General features: G+C 28.5%; 1 protein-coding gene and 1 long non-coding RNA gene across 2 annotated transcripts; one reads left to right on the top strand and one right to left on the bottom strand.

Annotated features, from left to right (window-relative positions):
- Positions 1-12,113: 12,113 nt before the first annotated feature.
- On the bottom strand, positions 12,114-13,342 carry LOC114391244. The gene is made up of 3 exons (XR_003662077.1): positions 13,216-13,342; positions 12,538-12,615; positions 12,114-12,432 (listed from the first exon to the last, which is right to left on the bottom strand). It is a non-coding gene; the product is annotated as an uncharacterized LOC114391244 (long non-coding RNA).
- On the top strand, positions 13,343-17,145 carry LOC114391243 (trihelix transcription factor GT-2-like). The gene is made up of 2 exons (XM_028352297.1): positions 13,343-13,820; positions 14,856-17,145. Exons 1-2 carry the CDS (start codon positions 13,528-13,530, stop codon positions 16,528-16,530), a joined length of 1,968 nt encoding a protein of 655 aa, XP_028208098.1. The 5' UTR covers positions 13,343-13,527; the 3' UTR covers positions 16,531-17,145.
- The last annotated feature ends 10,667 nt before the right edge of the window (positions 17,146-27,812 follow it).

Raw genomic sequence — 27,812 nt, 5'->3', positions numbered from 1 at the left:
AAATTTAGTTGGATTTTACAGTTTTCATGTAATAAATCTAATAAAACATGTTTCCGTCTTGAATCAATAAAAAAGGTTGAAAATCATATTTTAAAATAAAAAAATTAATATTTCATAAAAGATAAACGCGTTATAGAAAACATTACCTAAAGACTTATTTTATAACTTTTAATGAATAAGAAACCACATTATAATTTAAAATAAAGTTAAGTTACACGTGAATAATTTAATCTGTAATTTTTTACACGAAGAGTGTATAAATTTTAAACTCGTTAATTATTATCCAGCTTACTAGAATTGTATTAAAATATCCAATAAAAAAATTTGGTCTTTTCCTTTTATATATTTATGCATTAGGAATTTTTTTTAATCTTATTACTCTCTCGTGAACCTTGTCAGGTGATCCATCTATATCTGATGAGTGCTTTTGATATGATCTTTTTATTTATTTATTTTTATATCCTTTAAAAAAAACAGCTAAAAAATCAATACAAAGCATTTTTATTTATTAATTATTTTATTTCTCAAAATTTCGTACTGATTCAATAAAAAGATTTAATTAAAGCAGTAAAAATATTTTTACTTTATTTGAAAATTTTATTTTGATTACAATTATACTTCTTTAAAATTTTGAACAAACACGACCAAATGTGAAAACTATTTTCTGGGAGATTCTACTCATTTTAATCTACTATATATATAGATTTAATTCTATGAAATAATCTCACCTGATAATCTCTAAAAATATTAAATAATATTATCTAATTCAATTATTAATTCAAATCCATATTATTCTATTACGTAAATAGATTTATCATTCATTCTATTAGAACTATATTCAATTATTATTCTATTAAGTGCAAGACGGGGACACTAAGCTAATTACCTGCATATGATTCTACTAATTTTAATTGAAAACTTTTTCTAGGGCATGTCTTTCCCTGTTGATGGCAAACTACCAGCCTCATTCGTCGTGACCAGTTTACCAATATACCCACGCCATTTGCCATTGCTTTGTTTATCTCCATCCTCTTGCAACGTCTGTTTTGACAAGAGTACCCTTTCTGCACGTCCTCCTTAAATTTGATTTGTACACCTAATAATGGTGTTATAGGTGTCCAAATTACAAAAAGATAATAAGCCTTGATTATTCTCTGCATTAAATGGCATATTGATTGAGTGGCCCCCCATATTCTTCTATTTGTATACGTTCTTGAACTCCCACTTGTATTGTTTTTGGACTCAATTATTGACTTACCAACTTGATGGTGGAGAAAAAAATTTCAAAAAAATAGTAAAAGATTTTTTTTATTTATCAATTTTACGATTTCCCAATTGTTTTTCACCCTAAATCTTTTATTTTTCATTTTTGTTATACATTTTATAATAAATTTTAATGACTATCTATTGACAACGTAAATAATTTTATATTATCATCTAATAAAAAATTATTATTAATATAATTTTTAAGATAAACAAATTTACCATGCATGCTAATATAAGATTGTTGTATGATGATATAAAATTATTTTACTTTGATGGTACATAACAATTTTTTTCTTTGTAATAAAAGTTAATTGTTTGATTCCAATCTATTATGGAAAATCAACATAAAACTATAAAGGCTTATTAAATGCAATTTTGGTCCTTTTTTAAAAAAAGAAATCTGAAATTTTGATCTCCTATCTTAAAAAGATACATTTGGTCTCCCTATTTTTTTAAAATATATAATTTTAGTCTCTTATTTTAAAATATAAACATTTAGTTTCCTATTTTTGTGAAATTTGTAATTTTGATCCTTCTTTCTAACTAAAATCATTGACACTTAAGATATTAATATTGATTATGACATAGATTAAACAAGTTATCTTGTGTTACATAACTAAATTTAGGCCATATCAAGTCAATTTTTTTACCAATCAATGTTTTTTTTTTTTTAATTTGATCGATGGAAAGACAACAATTATGAATTTTATAAAATTGGAAGATTAAATGTTCCTATTTTAAAATAAAAGGACTAAATTTGGGGGATTTTAAAAATAAAAAGACTGAATGTCTCATTTTAAAAATAAATGAACAAAAATTAAATATTTTTAAAAACAAGAGAATCAAAATTACATTTAATCTAATTATAAACTATAATTTAGAAGCAGTGGAGATAAAGAATGGACAAAATAATAGAGCGGGGAGTGGAAAGTTTGTTATATAATTTCCAGAAATGGGATACTCTATTTATAAGTAAAAAAGACATATATTGTCTCATTACAAAGTCATATATTGTCTCATTAAAAATCTAGCCAAGAAAATTCAATGAGAAAACTATGACAAAGGAAAAAAGGCAGCATAATATATTTGTTTCTCCCTTTCATGCACATAACTATCTTAGAGGCAACGAAGTCAAATTTTATTAAACAAGCGCTCAAAAACTTTTCCCAGGCAATGACTTTGTAAAGATATATGTTAGATTCTCACATATGCTAAAATTGTTTTATGATTAGATTGTATTATTGTTTTGGTTTGTTTCACATATCACCATAAAATTGTTACACCGCCAGGTAAACTAATATTTTGTTTGTGATATACTATTACAAGTATTAGACAAATACCCTCTAAGATAACTTGTGTCTAACTTCATTCCAATACTTTCATGTAGGTGAGAACTGAGAACTATATCTTGCTAGTAAATTGGCGGCAAATGATACATCATGTGTCATTTTTATTAGCAAAATACATTGGAGTCTTGATAACACTAAGATATGATACTTCATCACCAAATAGTTTTTCATGGTTTTCTCTAGGTCTAAAAGGATATTCATTCATATATAGGCCTTAAACCCATTGAAGTGCATAACAAATGTGATTTGACCATATAAATCTTTTAAAGTTGATAAACTTTATGTTGAAGTAAACAATATGGATTGTTATGACCCTCTTGGTTGACCACAACCATCGTGATTTGACCCCTCTTGATTGACCATGATCCTCATGAATTGATCACGACTGTTGTCAAATTTTGACGTTATTTTGGAGGATTATTATCACTTTATTGTGGTCGTGCTAATTATCATAGTCGTGGTAAATGTACCATGGTCCTAATCAAGTGCAGAGTCTTCAAATCTTCATAAAATCATGCAATTTCTAATTCTTTCACTCAATTGAGCAATTATACTCTTGCAATACAAAACTTGTTTCTAAATGTGAATTCTATCAAGAAAATGCATGAAAAATGACACAAAAACTCACAAAAATATCACTTAAAAAATGGTTTATCACTTATAAAAAAGGACAAACAAATTTAAGAAAAAATCTTATATTTAGGAACAGAGGGAGGAAGTAACACAAAAAAAAAAAAATTAACTCTAAAAGAGTCCAAAAACAAATTTATTGCCAATCATGTTTTGCATGTTTATAGTGTGCCATTTAGTCATATTGAGTAGGCCTTTATATGATTGTTAAGTAGGATAGGTAGGATGATAATGAATTCAAGACCAAAAACTCATTTAAGGTGGTTACATGCCAATATTTTCACTAAACGCCTTCATGTAAACAAACTTTGATTGTCACTAACACCATTTCTATTACTTGATGATTTTGAAAATTTTAATTTCATTCCCATCATGCTTGGCACTTAGAGTAAGATCAACTCATGATGGTAAATGACATGTTGTATGCATGTTAAGCATGACAAGCCTAGAAAATTGATTTTGGATTCTTTTAGAGCTGAAATTGGGTTTTTGCATGTTGCATATCATTCATGGAATTTCTTGCATTATAAGGTTATTTTTATGGTTTCTGGTATCTTTTCCTAGGTTTTTGAAGGTTGGTCAATTTTCTTTAACGAGCTTACTATAAATGAGGTGGAAGAAAGTAAGACACTAAACATTGTGAAGACTCTCAAAAGAAACTTAGTCCTTTTTTCTAAGTAATTTTTTTTTTTGCTTGCATATCATTTATTTGTTTGTTTCCCTTTTGCTCCTTTATGATAAGTTTACTATTTTCCTTGGTAACTTGTTTGTCCACCTTTAAAACCCTAGAAAGACTTTGTTGATAACTCAAATACTTTGTCGTTGTATCATTTTCATCTCCAATCTATAATTTTCAGCTACTCGTGAGGCTTGGCAAATGCTACCCTATTGATTTTAACCTTGCCAAAATGCAAATTGTTGTTGGGGATTATTAAGAAGCAGAGGTATAACTCTAATTTTATAACATGTAATTTATAAGAAGTGTTATTGCTAACTTTAATATATTAACTATTGATGTGCTATGCAGGAGATGAAAAACAAAAAAAGAATGCAATCAATTGCTTGCCTTCGATCATCATTTCAAAAATTTGAGAGGAAGAACACATATTCAGAGTACAATCTATGTTCTTGCTTTTCTTTCTTATGTTGTATGTTTTTCATTTTATAAGCTTTGTGTAATTGGCTTTATTTTGATCACAACTTTCTTGATAATAAAAATTAAAAGCTTGTCATTTTCACCGTCGTATGCATTGTTTGAGTATGTGGAGGTTTTATTATATTACTTATTGATTTGGTCTACAAGACCCAAGGTTTTTACCTTTGTTTTGAGAGATTTTTCATGTTAAAAAACATTATCTCTCTTTTGTAAACTTTTGTTTTATAATTTTATTGATGATAACTTTTAATTTGTAATTTGTGTATATATGAACCCATTTATGTCACTACATGGTTTATAAAAAACATAATTACATGTATAAAATATAGGACAAATACTGTCAAATCAAAACAAAAATGATATTCTATATTTGTCCAGACTATAACTAATGTAAAATATGACATCCAGTTAATAAAAAAACAATGTAAAAATCCACACTCGATTATGACAATAACGGATGTAAGATGTGGCTTTAGTAAGGATAATCCAAATATCCTACATCATATAATAATTGAACCAATGCTGAATTGTAAATTTTTATATGGGTTTGTAATCAATGTTGAATATGCTTACATTCAACATCGTACTGGACAAAATTTGATCCCATAACGATATAATAGGTGCTCCAGAGTCCATGTAAAATGGCTTCACTATAGTAGTGTAAATTTTAATTTAATATAGAGGGATGATAATTAAGTAGAGGATTCATGATCTTAAATTTATGAAGTCAATATGCATCGTAACTTCGTAAGATCAAAATCGTTTAATTAAAAATCTTAAATGGATTCACTTCAGTTCATTAAGTATTGTGTGTGATTTGTTTTAAACCATCCGGTATATTTGAATTAAATTCTTACATATTAAAAAAAACTTAGATTTCAGGTTGAAATGAGGAAGTATTCTGTGCAATGTACGGTCAATTTTATATGAGTAAATATCATATTATATTAATATATTTTTCTTATAAAAAATATGGGTCACAAAGTAAGTTTGAGTAATTAGACCTGTATTTAACACATTTTTTTAAGCAAGTTGGACTAAGAATATTCAACTCATTAATCTATTTGGTTTGTCCTATTTTATAATCCACGAAAAAAAATGGGAACTGGACATGGCGGACTAGCCTGTTGGACTAATAAGGTTTTTCTTTATAGTTTTAGTAGCACACAATAAAAAACATTAGTATAGGATTTCGAGTTTCTGCTTCATTTTAATATAAAAGTAACATTGTATTAATTAACACTTAAGATTTAGAAGATGGTGGATAAAGATAGATGTCTCTTTAACTATTTTTTTCTTCCATTGTTATTAGTATTAGAGGCAAAATAATTAGAAAAGGTAGATGTAATAATGCAATTAAATACTATTGGGTGGATGAGTGAAAATAATAGTGCACCAATATTGTTTTTTCTATAATTTTAAAATTATATTAGGATCCTAATACTCCAATTTATAATTATTTAATATTTCATTTGATTTAAATTAAATTGACATAATGTATACTTTTAAAATATATATAATCTATAATCTCTTATTATATACTTATAATTATTCATTTATGATAAAATTTATATAAACAAATAAATAATATATAATTATGATTCAATAGTTAAGTCGATGAAAATAGTATAATATAAAATTATTAATGATATAGTAATGCAATTTTGGTCATTAATTGATCATTTAAAGTTAAATTTTAATTTTGATGTGACGTATTAGTGTAAAGGTAATATTTTTGTTGATTGACACTTATGTGACAAAATTAAATTAAGTAAAAAATAAAAAAAAATTTGGTATGAGTTAAATTTATGATCTCTTATTTAAGGATAAGGTAATAAATCATTAACATGATTATTTTTTTTAGTTAATTTTATAAATATTATTTTATATGTATTATTATTTAAGAGTTATTAATTTTTTTTATTATAAAATTTATAAATTAGAAAAATATTGAACATATAAATAATTTTAATTTTATTTTATATATTTTTTTTATTTTGAATAATTTACTTATTTTATTTTAATTTTACCAATGTATAATTAAATTTCATAAATTCATATGCAAATTATTTTATAAATTTATTTTAATATACAAATTACTTTTATTCTAATTATATAAATCAATATAATGACATCAATTAATATTTAAATTATATATATTATGTAAATATATTTTAATTATTAAAAGTAAAAAAATTCAATTTTTAATTTCTTAGATTATCAAATATTATTTTAAATTTACCTAATTTGTATGAATTAGGTAAAATGATTTTTTAAAATAATCTATATATTAAGGTATGTATTTTTAAAAAAAAAATTATAATAAAATAAGAATTTTTTTATTAACTTATATTAAAATAAAATTTTATAATAAAAATAAATACATGGAAAGTTAAATATTAAATATATTTAAATATTAAATATTTTATTTATAAATTCTTATAATTCAAAATAATTAATAATTCTTGACTAATAATACATTTAAAATAATATTTTAAATAAAATATTATGAATTGAACTTCTAATTCTTTTTATTTTTACTTTGTTTAACCAATAGAATCACCAAAATTACTTATTTGACACAGTGACTTTTCGTTTTGCCCCTCGATCGTTTTAATTAGGGTTGGCAATCCAATAATTCTCCTTGGATAGAGAACGCAGCGACTGCCATCGAAATTTTGATGCCATTTATAACGGTAGGTTACAAATCCAACAGGATTGGTCACTATTAACTTCCGTTCATAAATGGCTCTGCCTAAAAACACATGTCCTGCATAAATCTTTTTTTTTTTGGTACAGTTTTTTTGCTACATCACCGATCTAGTTTTAGAGACTGTTTTTTCAGCCTTATATTTTTTTAAATCACTTTTATTTGAAAAAGTAACTTCAATTGTTCTTAGTGAGTTTATTTAGGTTTTTAAAAAGAAAAAAAATTACACTAATTACTCGTAAAATTATGAAAAATTACACTAGTACTTTATGATTTTTTAACCTTTACAATAGTCTCATTTTTGGGGAGTTTGATGTAATATTTTTTAAATAATTAAGTGGATTGGATGTAATGTATAAAAGATCGAATGTCTGTAAATAATGTTTGAAAATTAAGGGAATTATTGTAGGAGTAAAAAAAATATTTGTATGATTTAACGAAACTTCAAACTTAATCTTTTGACTTTCCTTTATTTAATAATATCCTTTGGTGTGCTACTTTAACCTCTATGATCTAGGGTGTCAACCCAATTAGGAACTTGGGTTCTATGTTATGACTTGCATTCTTTGTTTTTTTTTAAAACGAAACATCAAAGATAATTAATTAGTGTAATTTACTAAAAATAAATTCTGATTATTTAATCTCTATCTTGAATAACTTACAAAAATAAAACTGAAATTAATTCTACTTTTAAAAACCTTTTTTTTCCATATAATAATACATACAAAATATTATTTGTTCTAGATTGGATTTAAAGCTCCGTTCAACGTACAAGATACCTCAATCCAACTTCGAGCTAGCATAAACGGTTAAGTGTTGTTCAAAGCTAAGTGAAATGCACATTAATTGTATGTTTGGATGGAAGGAAAGAAAATAGTAGAGAAAAACAGTTAGGCAAGAGGAATTATCAAATATAGAGTATGAAGAATAAGAAGAGAAGGAGTGACAGTTAGGTTGTTGAGAGTTAGTTAAGACTCTGTCAGCTGTCAACATCTGGCAGGTTAGTTAGTAATTGTGTATTGAGAGAACTGAGAAGTGTCTCAGTGTTGTAAAGGAAGAGAGTGTTTTTCCTTGTGTAAAGAGTGAAAGAACTAGCAATAATAGTGAATCCTTTATCTCTGTGTATATTGTCTTGTGTGGGTTCTTGTGTGTGTATGTTCTACCTCTAGTTGCAATTAGTAAAGTAAAGAAGATTCCTAACAACTAGTTCAATTTGTTGAACAAAGAATCATGGATCGTGATGAGGCTCGATTCAGTACTTCACTGGAATCTTCGGGCAGCATTGAAAACAACAACCAATGAATTGAAGGTGACGACCACTAAGTTGCAAAAATTGTCCAAAAAACAAACTAAGGTGATTGTGAAGGTGTCAAAACAGTGATGACATTAAAGATTTGAGCAAGATGGTGAAGATGCTCATGGAACAAAAAGGCATCACGTATAATGACGCCAATAATGCATCTATGGAGCAAAACAGTGGGTTGGAGGATGAGGAGTCCGCAATGGAACCTAAGCCTTCATCAACACCGGAGGACAAAGAGAACAAGTCTGAGGCGGATTCAGTATTGAATTCATCACACCATTATTGGGCGAAAGGGGTGAAAATGCCAATGTTTGAAGGAGATGATCTGTTAGGTTGATTGCACGTGCGAAAAAGTTTTTTGCAGTGCAACATGTCCAACAGAGCACAGAAGTGAGATTGGCCTTTATCAGCATGGAAGGAAATGCCTTGCACTAGTTCCAATATTGGAAGCAAAAGACGAAGCGAAAAAATTGGTTTGTTTTCAAGGCAGCGCTGATTAAGCGCTACAGTGGTATCGGAAGGGGAGATGTTTACGAACATTTGGCAACATTGCACCAAACGGGGACTGCGACTGAATTCATTCAGGAATTCAAGGTGCTGGTGGCTCAAGTCTCAGGTACAAAGGAAGCGTAATTGAGAGGATATTTTTTGAGGGACTTCGCAAGGAGATCTATGCAAAAATTCATCCCCACAAACCGAAGGATCTGTCAAGTGCCATGGAGTTGGCGACAGATTTTGAGGAAGCTGAGAAAAAAGGGAATCCAGAGATCGAGTTACATAGTCGTGGGTTTCATTTTCAACCCAAGGGAGGAACGTGGATACACAATGTTGAAGGATCCGCAACGAATACCTTTCACAACAACCAACGTCAGAATCGAACTCTAACAGGGGAGGCACGTAGCTCTGCGAACGTAATGGCTGCAAATCAAAGTGAGCCTACAAGGTTGGGATCATAGAATATGGGAGTCTGAAACCTTTCCTATCAGTAGTACCTTTGTCGTCGTGAAACAAAACTTGGTTATCATTGTAGAAGTCCATTTGTTGCTAGTCATACGTGCCTTGGAAAAAACCTCAGGTTGCTTATTTTGGCAAAGAATGAATGGATTAATAATGAGGTGGAGTTACAAGAATGGAGGGGGAGCTTGAGAATACATTTGACAATATAGGAGAAACAAAGGTGTAATGTCAATGGATGGACTTATCCGTTTGCTCAACTAATGGATTTATTTAACCACCCACAAACAATAAAATTGAAAGGACTGATTTAGGATAAAAGAGTGTGATTTTTATTGTAAAGTAAAGAAGATTCCTAACAAAAGCATCATTAATGATATAATTTTAATTCTATGATAGGAGAAAAAAAGAGAGAAGAAAATGGAAAGAAAAATTGATTTATAGAGATAAAAATTTAAGCTTTTTTCTCCCATTTTTTTTTCTCAATTCAAATTTTAATTTTTTTTCCTTTTCTATTTTCTTTAATTTCCTTCAATCCAAACAGAGGGTAAGGATTATTTGGACAATTATTCCAACAAGATAATCTTTTACTTAAAAATATTTAATAATCATTTCTTGCCCCTATAAAAAAAGGTAGTTTCCTTGTAAGACAATTTTTTTAAAAAAAAGATGAATGTAGAAAAATATAAGTCACAACAGAGAGAAAATATACTAATTTTACCATTTTATTCTTCTAGTTTTTACCGTTTCCACTTTTCTTATGCTAAATACAAAGTGAGCCAGTGGCACAAACACAAACCTTGACACAATCCCTATCAAAGAGAGAAAAATGAAAAATTGTTACTGGTTGTATTCCTTAGAGAAATTTAATTGTACGAAAAGTTCTTCCCATCTCACCTCCCCATTCCCACATTTTTTTTCCCGGAAGACTAGAACCTCAAACATTTTTAATAGTATTGAGAATAAAATATCATACTCTCTCATGTCTCAATTATAATTGAAGAAAAAATTAATTACTTTTATGCTCATCAACTAAGTTAGTTAAACATAATTTAATTGTGCTAATCTCATTTTAAAAATAATTTTTATCTTAAATTATCTTTCATTGGAATTTTATACTAAAAATAAAAAAAAATTATTGGAAACACTACCTCAATTAAATGAAAGTATTCAGGGAATAAAATCATTAAATAAGGTGAAATTAATTGACATTTATTTATAGTTTTTTGGTACATAAAAAATATAAGTAAAACATGATTTTTTTTCTTATATTCAAGTTTGAAAGAAATATATTATTTTCAAACAAAAAAAAAATCTATAAGAGGAAATTATAATTTGTAAAAGATTAACTATTTTGGATTTTTTTATTACGAAATTATATATTTTTAAAAATTTATATTTTCTTTTGCCACACTATTAGAAACTGTTTTCTTACTCCCACTAAAAACTTCCTAGAGCCGCCATTGGTCCAAAGCCAATATTACAACTTAGGAGCAAAGTTACTATAATACTCATAAGTACAATAGAACTTACTTTGATATAGAAATAAAAAGAGAGTATTAGATATAAGGCATTTGAGAATTTTTCTACTTAAAATTCTTATAAACTGTCTAAAGAAATTTTAGTCTTATATCCAAACATATTCTAATAATATTTCAAAATAATTAGGCCTCTCAAATTGGACTTAGTAATAGGCAATCCAACATATCCTAAGCATCTTATATATCAGACAATGTCTAAAAATATCATGTATGCATTTATATATCATCGTTCTATTCAAATTATTACTAGCTCAAGTGTTGGAGACTCTCTGTAAGTACTCAACCTCTCTCTTCTTTAACTAAATTGCAATGGAAGGCAGAACCATTATCTGTATAACTCAAATCTTCAATCTTAGTCGATTAAAACTTTATCACAGTCAAAGTGAAACTCGAATCAGTCAAAATCCACTTCAAACATCTCAAATCCCAACATTATTTAACAATGCTTTTATAACATTAAATAAGAAGTATATAATTCATTTCCAGTATTAAGAAAATATGTAGCAAATCTATTTTTTTTTTTACATTTTCCACTCCTTATTTTAAGATATACTAAATTACATCTTACTAAGAAAATATATTTGATGATTTTTAAATTAATACCACTTGCACTTTTCGTCCTTATTCACAAATTGAGTTTAAAAGCATATGTAGTTAAAATTAGTCACGTGAATGGAGTTAACTCGATCAGTTGTTATTTTTCCACTTCATGATAATTACATGAATTATGTTTAAATTATGAAAATTTCCCCAATAAGTAATATGTTATTTCACTATAAATGGTCGACCGTAATTTTAAAATAGGAAGGGATCCTCCCTTATCTTTTATTAACAAATTAGGCCATAAATTAATGTCTGTATATCATTCCTTCAGCTTCAACAAGTTTTTTCTTTAAATTTTCATTATAACAGGAGTATTTTAAATTTCGCTTTTTGTCAATTAAGTACAATTTGTCAAAATTGTGATGGTCACCATCACACGTAGGACCCAAAGGCCACATGTAGAGTACCACACAGTACACGATTTCTTCTCTTTCAAATTAACTTTATAAATAAATAAAAAATGTTTTCATACCCTATTGAGATGTATATATATATATATATATATATATATTATATGGTCGTGATAAAATAAAATAAAAAAACAAATAAAATTAAATACAATGAAATGAAATAGAAACAAAAATAAAATAATGAGTTGAAATTAGGGTGGTAAAATGATTATTTTTTACATCCGGGACATTTCAGGCATCAAACTATTTGATACTGTGAAAAAATAAGCGAAAGTCTTAAATATAAGGGACAGGCTCACATCACACTGACCAGTTAATCTAAATAAAAACACATCATAGATTAACTTCAATGATTAAAGGTCAATGCAATAGCCATGTTCATGTCCTGTTTGGTCATTTCAGCTCAATGTGGCCAACTGCCACTGATGAAATCCAACCTCCCAAAAATATCACTAAAGAAAAAAGCATGTAGAGACTAAAAAGATAATCTTCAGTATTCACCTTCACCACCTGAGGAAAGAAAAACAATTAAAAATTAAATAAACACCATATTTTGAAAGTAAAAAAGAAAGTTAAAAAATAAAAAAAGAAGAAGAAGAAAAAGAAAAAGCTGACCTACATGAGTCGGCCTTTAACTAAATTTAGCTTCACATACAAAATCCAAGTTATTATGTCCATCGTCTCTTTGTGCACCTGTTCAAAAAACTCTGCACCAGTTAATCAATGTTTATTTTCTCTGTGTATAAACAATAAATAATAAATACCTGTATATATCTTTCTGTGCCATTTTATTATTACAGTGGGAGAAAACCCAGGTGCATGAATTTAGTAATTTACTTTCTCCCAGATGACACCTTTATAAAAAAAGCCCTTTAAAAACAATAAAATAAAAGATAGAGGATTCCACCTTGAATAAAAATAAAGTCAGTGTAATACATTAGTAATCAATTAAATTTTAGGCAGTAAGTTTTTCTATTATTAACTAATTCAAAATTATAATAAAAATAAATTTTAAAGTAATTTTTGTATTAAAGTCAAACAAATTCAATATGTCTATTATAGTAGTCTAAAATTGTTTTATATTATTGACTTATTTAACTATTGTAAAAATAATAAACTTACTATATACGATGATAATATTTGATTATTGACTATTTGAAAAATCCTTTATATTATGCTAAGAATACATTCCGTATTTATTTATAAAAATAATATCAAAGTAAAAAATATTTTATTTTTTGATATAAATAAATAAATAAGAAAAAATAATAAAATTCTTGAGATTAGTATTACCTTACCACCAAGCAGATCCCACCCAAATAAATAAATAAATTCACCAAAACACGTTCATGTGTACAATACACACATCTATGCTAAAAACCCATCAAAGAATTCACCACCCTTTTTCTCCTCCTCCTCCTTCTCTTTTTCCCCCCACATATTATTATCTTTTTTCCTCCTCTGTAATTGCCAACAAGGTTCTGTGCAGTGTTTGTAGAGAGAGAGAGAGAGAGAGAGAGAGAGAGAGAGGTAGATAGCTAGATAGACCACAGAACTAGAAAAAAAATATTATAGGAAGAGAGGGAGAAACTAATAGAGAGTCCTATGCTGGGGGACTCAGCAGTGTTGGGAACAGGAGGAGGAGGCTCTGGTGATGCAGTGGCAGCACCACCACCTGCTGCATCAGGAGGAGCACATGATGGTGGTGTTGACGGCGGTGACGGTGGCGGTGGCGGATCAAATTCAGGGGATGATAGAGTTGAGGAAGGTGAGAGGAGCTTTGGTGGGAACAGGTGGCCGAAGCAAGAGACTTTGGCTTTGTTGAAGATACGGTCGGATATGGACGTGACTTTTAGAGATGCAAGTGTAAAGGGTCCCTTGTGGGAAGAGGTTTCTAGGTGAGTGAATATCATTCAATTTTCTTTTTTTTCTTTTTGAGATTTTTATTATTTTTTCACCTCAATCGATGAGTACTATACCAGTTTGAGTTGTTGGGTACTTGGAGATCTGAAACCTCTCAATTCTTGCTCAAGTTTTGTTCTTTCATCTCTTCATTCTCTTGGGAATGTGTTTCACTTCAATTCCATGTTAATTTTTTTCCGTCTCACTCACTCTCTCTCTTGGTTTTTTGCTCTTTCATTTGGATTTGTTTAATTTCCTTTTACTTTTTATTCTTTTCCCTTTATTTCATTCTTAAATTCTGCTATTTATCCTCCCCCCTTTTTATAAAGTTTTAGAGTGGAACTGTTTATGAAAAGAGAAAAACGCTATTCAGTACGAATTTAAATTTCGTCATTACCTAACGAGAGTTGATTTTTAACAAATCACCTATTATATTTGTTTTCAAATCTTTTTAACCAATATGTATTTTTTTTTTTAAATATCCACCGTTCAATTTCAGTTTCGTGCAATTCGTGTTTCAAAATTTCGATATGTGATGTGGTTTTCTGACAGTCATTTTGATACATACATGGTGTGTTTTCCAAATAAGTTACCAAATCAAATTGGTTCTTCAAAAGCAACATTTTCTTCCTCCCTTATTTCGGTTACCCACTCTTGGTTGGGAATGAATGAAGGTAGATTGCACGATCTTCTCACTTGGGTTCATGTGTTTTCCATGGGAAAGCATTTTCCGTTTCACCGATTCATTGTATTTGATATTAATTAAAAAAACTTTAACTCCAATTACTACATCACTTTTTATATTACATATCCTCATTTAATTTCCCTCATTTTAAGGTCTTCAGTTACTTCCTTTCCCCTCATTTCCGTTCATGGGTACTTGAAATCCTGAGATAAATTTTTGGTATTTTCTCTATTATCTTATGCTTCCATTGCCACCTATGCCATGAATTTGATGAGATAAGATAAAGCCATAAAGCTTTTTCTTTTCTTTTTTTTACTTTGTCTTCTTTTGGGGTTATTGTTATCAGGAAGCTGGCAGAGCTTGGCTACAACAGAAATGCCAAGAAATGCAAAGAGAAGTTTGAGAACGTTTACAAGTACCACAAGAGAACCAAAGAAGGACGAAGTGGGAAATCAGAAGGCAAAACTTATCGCTTCTTTGATCAATTACAAGCCCTTGAAAACAACCCTGCAATTCATGGAAAGCAATCTCCAACACCTCCAAAGCCGCCACCACAAACAACAGCACTATCAGCAACACCAGTGTCAATAGTGGTAACAACAACTACAACTACACCATCATCAATAATAATGCCACTTCCATTGCCACCAGTGTCTAATAACAACAACAACACCACTGTTCCATCCACAACATCACTTCCTATGCCTCAAAGCATTCTCAACATAACACCACCATCAACACTGAACATCACAATCCCTTCTTTTCCACCATCAAACCCTACAACATACTTCCCAACACAAACACCAAACCCTACTAGCAACAACAACAACAACCCTCCAAGCACCATCACCCCACCTTCCTTCCCCAATTTCCCCGCCGATCTCTTGTCGAATTCGAGTTCTTCATCGACTTCTTCGGAGGAAACACCGACGACGGAGGCCAGAGGGCGCAAGAGGAAGAGGAAGTGGAAGGACTTCTTTGAGAGGCTCATGAAGGAGGTGATAGAGAAGCAGGAGGAGCTGCAAAGGAGGTTCTTGGAGGCCATAGAGAAGAGAGAACAAGAGCGTGTGGTGAGAGAGGAAGCGTGGAGAATGCAAGAGATGCAAAGGATCAACAGGGAAAGGGAGATTCTAGCACAAGAGAGGTCCATTGCCGCAGCAAAAGATGCTGCTGTTATGACATTTTTGCAAAAGATAGCCGAACATCAGCAACAAGAAACTATCAATCTTGAACCAGCATTGAATAACAACAGCATCACTGTTGTTCCACAGCAACCAGTGCCACAAGCAACACCAACATCAACTCCAACACCACAACAAGCACAAACAACAACAGTTCCTGAGGCCCCACAAGTGCAGCCATTGGTCCCACAACTACAACAACAACAACAAATAGTGGTGAGTAATGTGGAAATCAACAAAGCTGATAATAACGGTGAGAATTTGATGATGGAAGCAAGCTCTTCAAGGTGGCCAAAAGTGGAGGTACAAGCACTGATAAACCTGAGGACAAGCTTGGAAACAAAGTACCAAGAAAGTGGACCAAAAGGGCCACTGTGGGAGGAGATCTCAGCGTTGATGAGGAAAATGGGGTACAACCGGAACGCCAAAAGGTGCAAAGAGAAGTGGGAGAACATCAACAAGTACTTCAAGAAGGTCAAGGAAAGCAACAAGAAGAGGCCTGAAGATTCAAAGACATGTCCCTATTTTCACCAGTTGGAGGCTCTATACAGGGAGAAGAACAAGGGAGAGGGGCAGATGAAGCCGGAGAGCATGATGGCGCCGCTCATGGTGCAGCCGGAGCAACAATGGCCTCCTCAAACAACGCTTGTGGTACCGCCAGAAGTAACCATGGGAGACACCCAGAATGACCCCATGGACCGGCAGTACCATGAGGAGAATGAGGATGACGAGGACGACAAGGAAATTGGAGATGAAGACGAGGATGAGGACGACGAAGGAGGTGATAATTATGAGATAGTTGCGAGCAAACCAGCCACAGCTGATGCTTCCGGAGAGTGAGAGGAAAAAATATTGACCAAAAAGGGCATCAATTAAAGAATGATGGATCAATTTGAATTCACATATTGTCGGAAAAATGGTGGTGTTGGGATGAAATTTGGTATTGATGGTGGATGGTGATGTGATTGTATTGAAGATTTTGAAAATGCACGTACTTCAGAATGACACATGGGTATAGGGGTAGCCAGTAGGGTGGGGGAATCTGGGTTGGAAGTACTTGGTACAATAGCAGCATATAGTCAGTAAGATTATATGTTTTTTTTTGTTTTGAAAGAAGAAATAATTAATTATTTTTTGAGCTCAATAAATAAGTTGATGAGGGAGAGGGGAAGGGTTATAAGATAGAGAAAAAACTTCAGACTTGCATGAGAGGTGAGGTTCAACATAAAATGAATAAGCAAGAAACCTTGATTAATGTTATGGTACTAGCTATATAGGTTTTTTGTACTAAATTTTCATGTTCATGTTGATGTAAATGCGAGAAACGATTAATTGTGGGGGGGTTTGTCTTTATTTTGTTTCTTTAATTTCCTTTTCAATTTTGTTACTCTTCAAATGTTGTCAATCATTTTTGTTTCTTTTCCTCCTTCATTGTATATTATCTTGTCTTGATGAGTTAATTTGTTTATTTTTCTTTTAAATTCTTCCTCCTCCTCTCTACAAACACATACTCATTACCCATTCGTCAAAACGTACAAAGGGATAGAAGAGAATGTTGGTTGAGTATAGGTTTGGTGTTAAAAAAAATGGAAATAAAGTAAAATTTTGACGAAGAGAAATTATAAAATGGGAAGCAAATAAAGAGGGGATTAATAGTGGAAAAATGAATGGAAGAAATTAAAAAGAATAAGAAAAGGGCCGGGGCTTAATTTGTAGGGACAGTGACCGAATCCCTTTGTGTTGTAACAGGGCCCTTCCCGTAGCAGAAAATGCCAGCATCACACATGGAGTCATATATAAACCCTTGAAGGAGGGTCCACCAGCAGAGAGAGGAATCTTTTGAGGTGTGAGCAAACCTCACTCACTGTGTGAATTGAGCCTAAAACACTGCACACTGTAACTGTATTGTTTGCAGCGAACACAAAGATATGTGCTTCTCTTCATGAGTGTCAGTACTAAAAAAGCAATGAAGGTTCATCTTCAACATAGTTCTATTGGGTTAATTTTTTCTGCTGTCAATTTGGTTTATTTTTGTTAAAGGTTTCATCAGCATCTAATGCTAATCACGGTTTTTGAAAAAAATAAATGTACTTGTTAAAAGAATATATAAGAGTTGTGGACCTATATATATATATATATATATATATATATATATATATATATATATAATTAAAAAAGAATAAGAGTTCATTATGGTAAGTTTGCCTACAGTTTGCATCCCCAGAAAAACAAAAGGTCCAGAAAAGTGGTATACATATAGCGGTCAGATTTAGAAGTAATGGAGTGCAGAGATTATATTATGCTTTTGGTATATTTTATATGTACATCTGAGAGATGCTATACAAGGGAGGAATTTTCAATTGAAATAGTACAGGGTCAGTATTTTTCATATGGATTGGTGGGTATCTAATTCTACTCTTTATTTTTGTTAATTGGTCTGATTTTCTTAAGGTTTATTTTATTTTAATTCCAGTTTTACAGCTATCAATGCAAATTATAACCTTCCATTACATTTGTCAATTAATTATAGACAAATTCATGTTAGTTTATTCTATTAAATTCGGTTCTCTCTATTAAATTTCTTCAATTAGTTTATTCTTCCTTGTGTGTGTATATATAAAAGCTTTCTCATGTATTATATCTATCTATATAACTTCTTTTGAAGTATTAAAATTGTTATAATTAATGCAAATTAAACCTGCAATACTATCTTTCACGAGCTAATAATCTATTATTCATAAGTTTAATGTGTCTGTAATCTCACTCTCCCTTTTAAGCATACTTAGTACTTGCTGCCATCGATCCATTTCTCCCTTTCTATGTTGTTTTCTTGATTTTGTTTATATTGTTTGTGCTTTCCATGATAGAAAAATGTTCTTCAACCGTTTTCTTCATTTTACTGACAAATAATATATATTATTCTATCTGTTATTGGAACTGATATTTATATTATAAGTTTTTCTAAATTAAAGAATAACAAAAAATTAAAATAACTTTGTAAAATTAAGTTACAAAAATAAATAACAGTATGTTAATTTTGATTATCTTTATTCTAATTTCAGAAATAAAGTTTAAAATAAAAAATGACAAATGAAAATTGTTGCCTTAACTAATAAGGCATGCATCTCAAAACATAACTGTCATTAAGGACCGTTCATTTCAGTTTATCAGAAGGTAATTTTATAATACAACTTTTTTAGAGTTTTGATTAGAAAAATTATATCAATGATTTTTAACAACTAAGAAAAAATTTTAAAAAATATTTTTTCTTCAAAAATATACATAATTATTTTAAAAGTTTTTAAAACATCTTTTAATTAAACAATTACTTTTTCTTTTAAAAATCCTCAAGGCCCTATATTACTAATGAAAATCTTGATTTTGGTATTATAAATGTTGAGTTTACTACAAACAATCACAACGATAATTCTTTCTTATTATGATCTCAAAACAATAAAGAAAAGCCAATTAAATCATATTTCTACTCTCTTTTCTTCTTCTTTTTTCACAATTTTTTTTTTTTTTTGGATACAATCTTATTCGAAGTAGGATTGGATACTAAAAGTTGATACATCAACTCTTAGTAGGGATTCAAATATTGATTTGGGACAACACGAGAGATTGGTCTTTTCCATTAAACTAAACTTCTGTTGGTACACATATTCCTACTTTGTTATTACTAATTAATTACTTCAACTAAAAAAATATAATATAACAAGTGCATGACTTCATCATTGAGTTTTAGGTTAGAGGAAAAATATGCAGAAAACAAGCCACGTTTTAAGCAAAAATTATGTAAAAATAACAGAGAGAAGATAAAAAGGATTGATATGAAAAAGGAAGAATGAGAGAAGAGAGATTGAAAAGGGGCCAGGGAAAGGTTTGATTTACAGGCGCTGTTATATTCCAAATAATGCATTTGGGGAGATGCCAATCTTGCACATCATGGTGCATCTACTTTGACTTGTGGGTGCCCTACAATTTTGTCTATTCTGATGAAAATGCTGCCTATTTGCGCGTTAAAGGATGTGCCCCACAATATTGATTGCCATGCATTTACCACCTACGGATAGGAATAAATATTCTGTTACACAGCTACAGTTTGAGACATAAACGCACCCCTTGCAGTACCCTCGTTCATAGAGACACATTCACGCAGAAAGTCTATGGATCCTATTCCCTCTCTTGGAGCCAACAATAATAGTAATAATTGATGCAAGATGGTAGTACTCTCTCATTCACAAAGTCCCTCTTCAGTGTTTTAATGTTTAAGCTTATATATCATCAATTCAATTGTCATTAATCACTCTGTCCAAATCCATTGTAACTAGGTAGGAGAGCTTGATGAGGCTCAGAAGTTCATCTGCTCTGGACTCAGACATGCCCTCCAACTGGCCCATCAGATTATAGGTAAACCAGTGCAATTAATGTCCAAAACCTACTGCCATGCTAAACAATAGTCAACCATTTAAATCAAGCAGTAATTGTTAGCAATCATATGCACGAGAGAATATTAACAACTTGTTAATACTGGCTGATTCAATTCATTTAAATCAGATTTTGAATTAAAAAAAATTAATAGAAAAAATATAATTGAGATGAGAAAACAATCAAAAATATAATTAATTAAATTTTTTAATGGATATTAATTATCAACCAACAAAATCAATAGATATTTTGTATTAATAATATAATAATAAATTAAAATTTTATGAAAGACCATTTTAATTGAGTCGAATAAAAATTAATATTAGGGACAATAAATTATTTTTCCAAAATTTTAATGCAATTGAATATCTAAAAATTAAACTCAAAATTATTTATTAAATTAGAATAATTTCATCTGAATGAATATCCATTAGTATTTCTCAAAATATTTTGAAAACTATAAGAATCATAAATAAGTCGACCAAGTTATAAATGTCTCATATCAACTATGATAAATGATAAGGTACACATGTTCTCTACCCTTCATCTCTAGATTCTAGTGAATTGAAATTTAGAATCATGCATTATAATTCTAAGTAAAAGTCTCCGGTACTGTTCTTGAAATGAGAAGATCTCCATTGATCATCAACATATCTTGTAGATGTGTGGTACATGATCACTGAACCATTTATGACACTTTTTTTTTACTTCTTCTGAATTTTTTTCTTCTACCAAACAAAAATTAAATAAGTGATATTTTGCTCTTATGAAATGCGCAGTACGCACTTTTAGTTTTTTAGTTGAAATTTAGGGAGAGATGATAGCATCTAAGTCTTAAAGTAGGAAAACTTTTAGACAAAACAACACATATAGAAGAAAGTTACATATATATCACTAAAAAAATGGATTTGAACTTATAACTCATCAGATATGAGATCCTATCTTATTTTACTCCACCATTCTCTTGAGATTAATTTTAATTTTAGTTGTATTGATTAAATTCTTTTTTGTAAATTAGATCGTGAGATGTCATAATATTTGCGAGTGTAGAATTAATTTTCATTTGAGCATTGCTGACCAGTACGTAAGATATGCTTTGAATAGATTCGGAACTCTGTGATGGAAATAAAGTTTATTAATATGGGCCTATTTTGTCAATTGAATCACATACAATGGGGCGCAGAATTTCGTGCTAATTGCAATTTTATTTTCATATTTCTAAGTACGAAACTAATTAATTACCAATTAAAATACAGAAATTTCTTCAAAAAGTTGAAGCTTGCCATAAAACATTTGATTCAGAAGTAATTCAAAGAAAGGAGAGGTTAAATGAAGGGCCTTATATGAAATGTTTGTTACCTTGAAAACTTATCGATTATCAACTAGTTGTAAAATCATTTTCTAATCTTTCTTTAAGAAATAAAAATTAATTAACAACCATTATTCATTATTATTTTTAAATTTCATCATAAGAACTTATTTTTTTCCACCTTTTTTAAAATTTTCCATTTCAGATTTTTAATTTAACAAGTATTTCGGTTAATAAAATGAGTTTTTGCATACCTGAGGAGGTTTCATTTATTTATTTTTTTTTAAAAGAAAAGAATATCCATCCTATTTTAATTGCCTACCAAACAGTAATATGATATTTTGAATGCAAGCAATTTATCACTCTGGAGTCTGGACCCTTTTGGCAGACACGCCCGGAACAACAAAAGTTCGAGTCACTGAATAACTATAAGGTAATATAAGAGGGGAGGCTAACAACATATTTTTGATATATATTTTTTATATAAATTTTTTAATTAGTTAAAATATACTGAAAAATGTAAAATTAAGAGAAAAAATATTAATATAAAATGTTAAATCTATTAAATTTTATATTTTTTTAATAAATTTCAAACTAATGAAAAAATGTTCGTGAAAGAGTATAAATATTAAAGTGCGATATGGATTACACTAGAGCAGATGAGGTGTTCCACATTGCAAATCAATAACAATTAAAAAAGACGTATTCTAGATTAATATTGAAGGAAAAGGTATAATTTCAATTAAAGAACCGACCGGAGAATAGCTTTTATGAAACCTAAAGTCATCATGACGAAAGACAAGTCTTTGGGAAATTTTCCTTCAAAAAAATATATTCACAGCGATTAATTTTTTACACAACAAGTTTGAATATCAAAACGGATAATTACTTATGAAATTTTAAAAGTATGAATATAAGTATAAATATTATATTATCAATCTCTTTATACTTTTCTTTTTAGTCAAAATCGCCTAATTCTTGTACTTAAATATATATATATATATATATATATATATATATATATATTGAATGTAAATATATAACTAAATATTTATTTATTACATTTTGGTTGAGAAATTATTAGCCTAGCCTTGAACATTAAGTATTTCAAATCTGAACCATTTAATGAGATTATAAGGCACTTTCTTTGGGTACAAAAGGCACTTAATTTGACAACAGTGTACTAAAAAAATAGTACTAGTATTATTTTAATTATAGTTTTGATTAACCTTATTCTTTTATTTAACTTAATCATATCTTTTTATATTCATAAAATTTGAATTTAAGACATTTTTTAAAATAGAGAAACTTAATTTCACTTACATCGTATACTTATTGTTATACATATGTTTTGAAATTTTTTTTATATTTATAATAAGAGCAAAATTCAAACAGGTGATGAAGTTCATAATACCCATTTAATCACACCTCTTCATGTAATAACTCTTCTCTTATATATTAATTCAAACTGCATTATGAACTTAATTAATATGTTCATTTTATTTTCCACTAAAACTTTTGATTGATGCAAAAACTTATTAAGAGATCAAACTCATAGACATGAATCTAATTCTTCAATTCATATTTCAACTTATATGCTCTGACGTATTGCGTGTATGTGAGTATGTCTATACAAGAATTACTCTAACTCCCGGCTACTAAAATGAAAACAATGCCGCAATATATATAACAATATTGTTATATATCTATGTGCATATCCATGATTATTAAAGCATACAATGTCATTCAAATAGCCAAAATCAAAATGGAAAAATCTACAAATATATTATATATCAAAAGCAGGTAATTAAGGTGGCTTTCACTGATAGACAATGAATCTATGTTTTGTGGATAGTACGTAGAACAAAATCCAGAAGGTCACTTGCTGAAAATGCAAATGTTTACCAGAAGGGAGACATGCAAGAAAATCAGACCATAGTTTTTTGTTGATTATTGTTCAAGGTCAACTAGCAGCTAGTGCTGTACTGTCACCTCTTCGCTATGTCGAATCTAAATTGAATCTTATCACTGACACAGAAAACTATCGAGAAAATATATGTAACTGAAACTTCTTTGTATTAATATTGTATGTGTTCTCCATTCAACATCTGAACCTACGACTGTCAGCAGATTTTCTCTATCTGATGGGATGCAAAAAATCTAAAAGACTGCATAAACTTTCTAACAAATACTTATAAAATAAGAAATATGAAGTCAAATGATGAATATAAAGTTTTAAAGAAATTAATTATATGAGATAACTTTTAATTAAAAATTTAAATGTGTATAAATTAATTTTAAATCATAAAAAAGGTTTAATATATTTACTTTATTTTAAGTATAAGTAGTAGTATTTAATAAGAAGCTCTTTCATGGTGTAAAAATCTTTACATCGTATCTTTATTAAACTTTTTAATGTTACTGTTCTATCGCTTTATATTATCACTAAGCTTACCTAGATTCATTAAAAAAAATTATCACTAAACTTCAAATTGGGGTTTGCAATCTCGTAATTATATATAGCCATTAGAATCTTAGATTATACTGTAGTTTTTAAAAAGAGAAAAAATTATATCACGAGAATTTAAAAAATTTTATACTATCATCTAATTACAATCTATTATACATAATAAATTAATAAATTTTTTAACTCTTATGATAATTATTTTAAAAATTATATTAATAATAAATTACGATTGAACAATTATATAAAAATATTTCATACTGATAGCTCATTACAATTAAATTCTTTTAAAAATCTGGATAATTATATTATAACGTAACTAATTAAACCTATTAGAGTCGGTTAACAACGGAGATTAATATATATATATATATATATATATATATATATATATATATATATATATATATGTCAATTGATAACATATACTAATTTATGGATAAAAATCTGTTTAATTTTCACGTAATATACTCTTAAAAGAGGAATATGATAAATATATATGCTTATAAGTTTGAAATAGTATGATCATTATTAAAAAAATATGTATTATAACTATAATTATGATCACATTAATACATTAATATTTTAATCTGAATTTTTTTTACAATGTTTATCTGAAATATTTTAATTACGATGCTGACAATTGCAACACAAACACTAATTTCACAATTATTATATTAGAGTTAGGTGTACGAGAAAGCAAAACGGTGCACTCATGTAAATGGGTCTGCCTCCTCTTTATGGCTTTATTATTATTATTATTTGGTTCAATTCATTTGTTTGTAACGTAATGATTGTCTTGAGAGATGCATATGCGGTAAAGGGTTGGACCAAATGAAAGTTCTGTGTCATCTGAAAAAGTGGGTGCGATTGAAGCAGAGCAGAACAGAATATTGATGCTGTCGATGGTCCATGCCATGCTGATGCTCTCAAATCTGAGCTTAATTTGGACTTCCAAAGACCCTAGCTAGCTCTTATTGCTTTCCTGTGTTTTTCATATACCATCAAAATATCTTATTACAACCACACAAATGGAAGCAAAGAAACATCTGATATTCAGTGTTATCCGAATCTTGTCCACCTACTTTGGTTTCAATTTCCATCAATGCTTTAATGAGAAGTGCATTCGCCAAAATCAAACAAAATCTATTTTTTTATTTAATAATTAATATAATATCATAATTTATATATTTTTTAAAATCTAACTTTTGCAGTAACTCGCATATACTAGTATAAGTATATACTAAACACAACCGTATCAACAAAATTCTACTGTGTAATTCATACTTCAAGATTTTCTAATGTAATTCTAACTTCTCTTCAAAATATTAAAAGTAAAATAAAGCTTCATACTATTCTTCCATCATAATTTATTATATATGATAAATTTATTAATTTTTATAATTACTATTTTAAAATATATATTAATAATAATTTATGATTCAACAACAGTATACAAATATTATATATTATCTATGCATCACTTATAAATTTCAAAATAAAAATCTTAATATTTATGATTCAACATTTTAAAATTATTTACAAATAATTAAAAGTTAAATTTGTTCCTATACAAATGTTAGGTACATAACCAACTGTAGTAGCATTATTATCATCTTGAATTCTTGATACATGAACATAAATTCATTTATGATGTAATAATTGAGATATTAATTAAACAATACTATTAAAGTTTGAAACACTGAATTTGCACTAAACTAACAACTTTACTCTTTACTTTGTTCGGAATGCAATTAAATTGCTTCATTTGCTTTCTAAATTAAAGAAATAGGTAGAGATCAATTTTGATTAATGCATGATAATCATCATTTACTTTGAACTCTTGATACATCTTGAATTCTTGATACATGAACATAATTTATGATGTAATAACTGAGATATTAAACAGTACTATTAAAGTTTGAAACACTGAATTTGGACTAAACTAAAAACTTTACTTTGTTCGGAAATGCAATTAAATAGCTTCATTTGTTTTCGAAAAGAAATAGGTAGACATCTGATTAATGCATGATAATTATCATTTACTTTGAACTCATGATAATTGATAAATATGTTTAATATATATTTTATAGCAAGTTATTAAAAAATATATCCAAGACTTATTTTAGGACTAGATAAATGTCTTCCCTAATGTTTTTTTTAATAAAAATTGGTTACAAAAATTAAACTAAAATAAAAATCAAGATAATCAGCAGAATCCTGTCTGAAAAGAAGATACTAAAGAGTTTTTAACCTATATAATACAAATAAAATAAATATTTATCCAAATAATACAAGTGAAAAAATATTTACATAAATAAAAAATATTATGCGCGCAAGATGAGAAACCGATTTCTCACTTGTACAATTTTATTTTTAAAAAATATTTATAAAGTATGTTTTTATTTTTTTTACCCAGTTTAGAATCTAAACTAGGTTTCCTTTAAAACTTTTTTGTTTAGAAATCGTTTTTTTTTCTAAACTAAGTTTTTTTATTTTTTGTTATTTCTTTTAGTTTTTTTGTTTTTAAAATTGTTTTTCTATTTTTTCCTTACATTTTTAAAAATTATTTGGTTTCTTTTGTTTTAATTTTTTTATATTTTAATAATTTATATATATTAATTTATAAAAAATATAATTTATTTAGAATAGTATTTTAAAAAAATTAATCCTTAAATGAAACTCAACTTAACTAAATAAAATATTGCATGGACTATCATATGATGTATATTGTATTTAAATTTAGTTAAATGTTTTCCTTGTTATGATTTATAACTATCATATGAAAAAGTATTTTTGTTTAACTAATGTTTAAGAAAAAAAAGTCAATATAAATATCTAAATACTCATAAAATACGAATATGTCTATTAAAATTATTACTTGTATGACTACAGATATGCATTTTTAGGAAAAACACAATTTTTAAAACAAACTTAGTATAACATTTTACCTACTAAATAACATCCTTATAAAGAAGCAAACACGGTCAATAAAATAAAAAAAGAACCATTTAGAATTTTCTGACATCATATTTTTATTAATTTTCTTACTTATTAAATATTTTTTAAGAAAAAATTCACATATTTTTATAAAAGATTAAGAACATACTACTATTAGATTACCAATTCAAAATACGATTAGAATAGTGTAGCTAGGTCCTTATAATTCATGATTGATTTCCAGTACACCTAACTTTATTGGATCTTAGGAATTTTTGTGAAAAGTCATCAAATCTAGAAATTGACAAATAAGAACAAGACATCATTGAATTAAACAAATTAAATAAATAAAATATGTTTAATTTTAATAATATGCATTGATGATTGATGCAAAACTATAAGTACATAAATATAATTTATCTAAAAAACTATTTTGAAAAAACAACCCTTAAATGAAACCAATTTTATCTTGATTGAAGAAGACAAAAAAAAAAAAAAAAAAGAAGAAGACTTAGATATATAAAGCTTAGGTAAACATCATAATTCTATGGGACTAACATGATTAAAGTAGAGAGTCCTTAAAAAAAATAATAACAAAATTTCAATGATGAATTACAAGTTTATTTTGAAAAAATAGTCTGCACTTAGACAATCTAATCCATCACCTTAATCAGAAACCTAACTGTTATCCTAACCCTAAATCTTAAACCATGACTTCATCATCAGTCAATGCAATTGTGTATTACAATAGCATCATCTCAACAACTAAACATGGTCCAATGTTTACAAGCGATTCACCAAAGACCATCCAACTTGACAAAAAAATGTCACTTGATGCCTTGAAACAAGCTATTGGAAATAAGATTAGTCTACTAAATGGTAAAGTAGTCAATGATATACATTTTCGATTACCTGTATCATTTGTTAGTGACTATATGGCCACCAGAGGGCATGCATATTGCATGATGATGAAGACGTAAT

Source organism: Glycine soja, chromosome 16 (assembly GCF_004193775.1).
Source record: "Glycine soja cultivar W05 chromosome 16, ASM419377v2, whole genome shotgun sequence".
NCBI lineage: Eukaryota > Viridiplantae > Streptophyta > Magnoliopsida > Fabales > Fabaceae > Glycine > Glycine soja.
The sequence above is the reverse complement of the archived record's forward strand: the minus strand, read 5'-3'. Positions and strand labels throughout refer to the sequence as shown.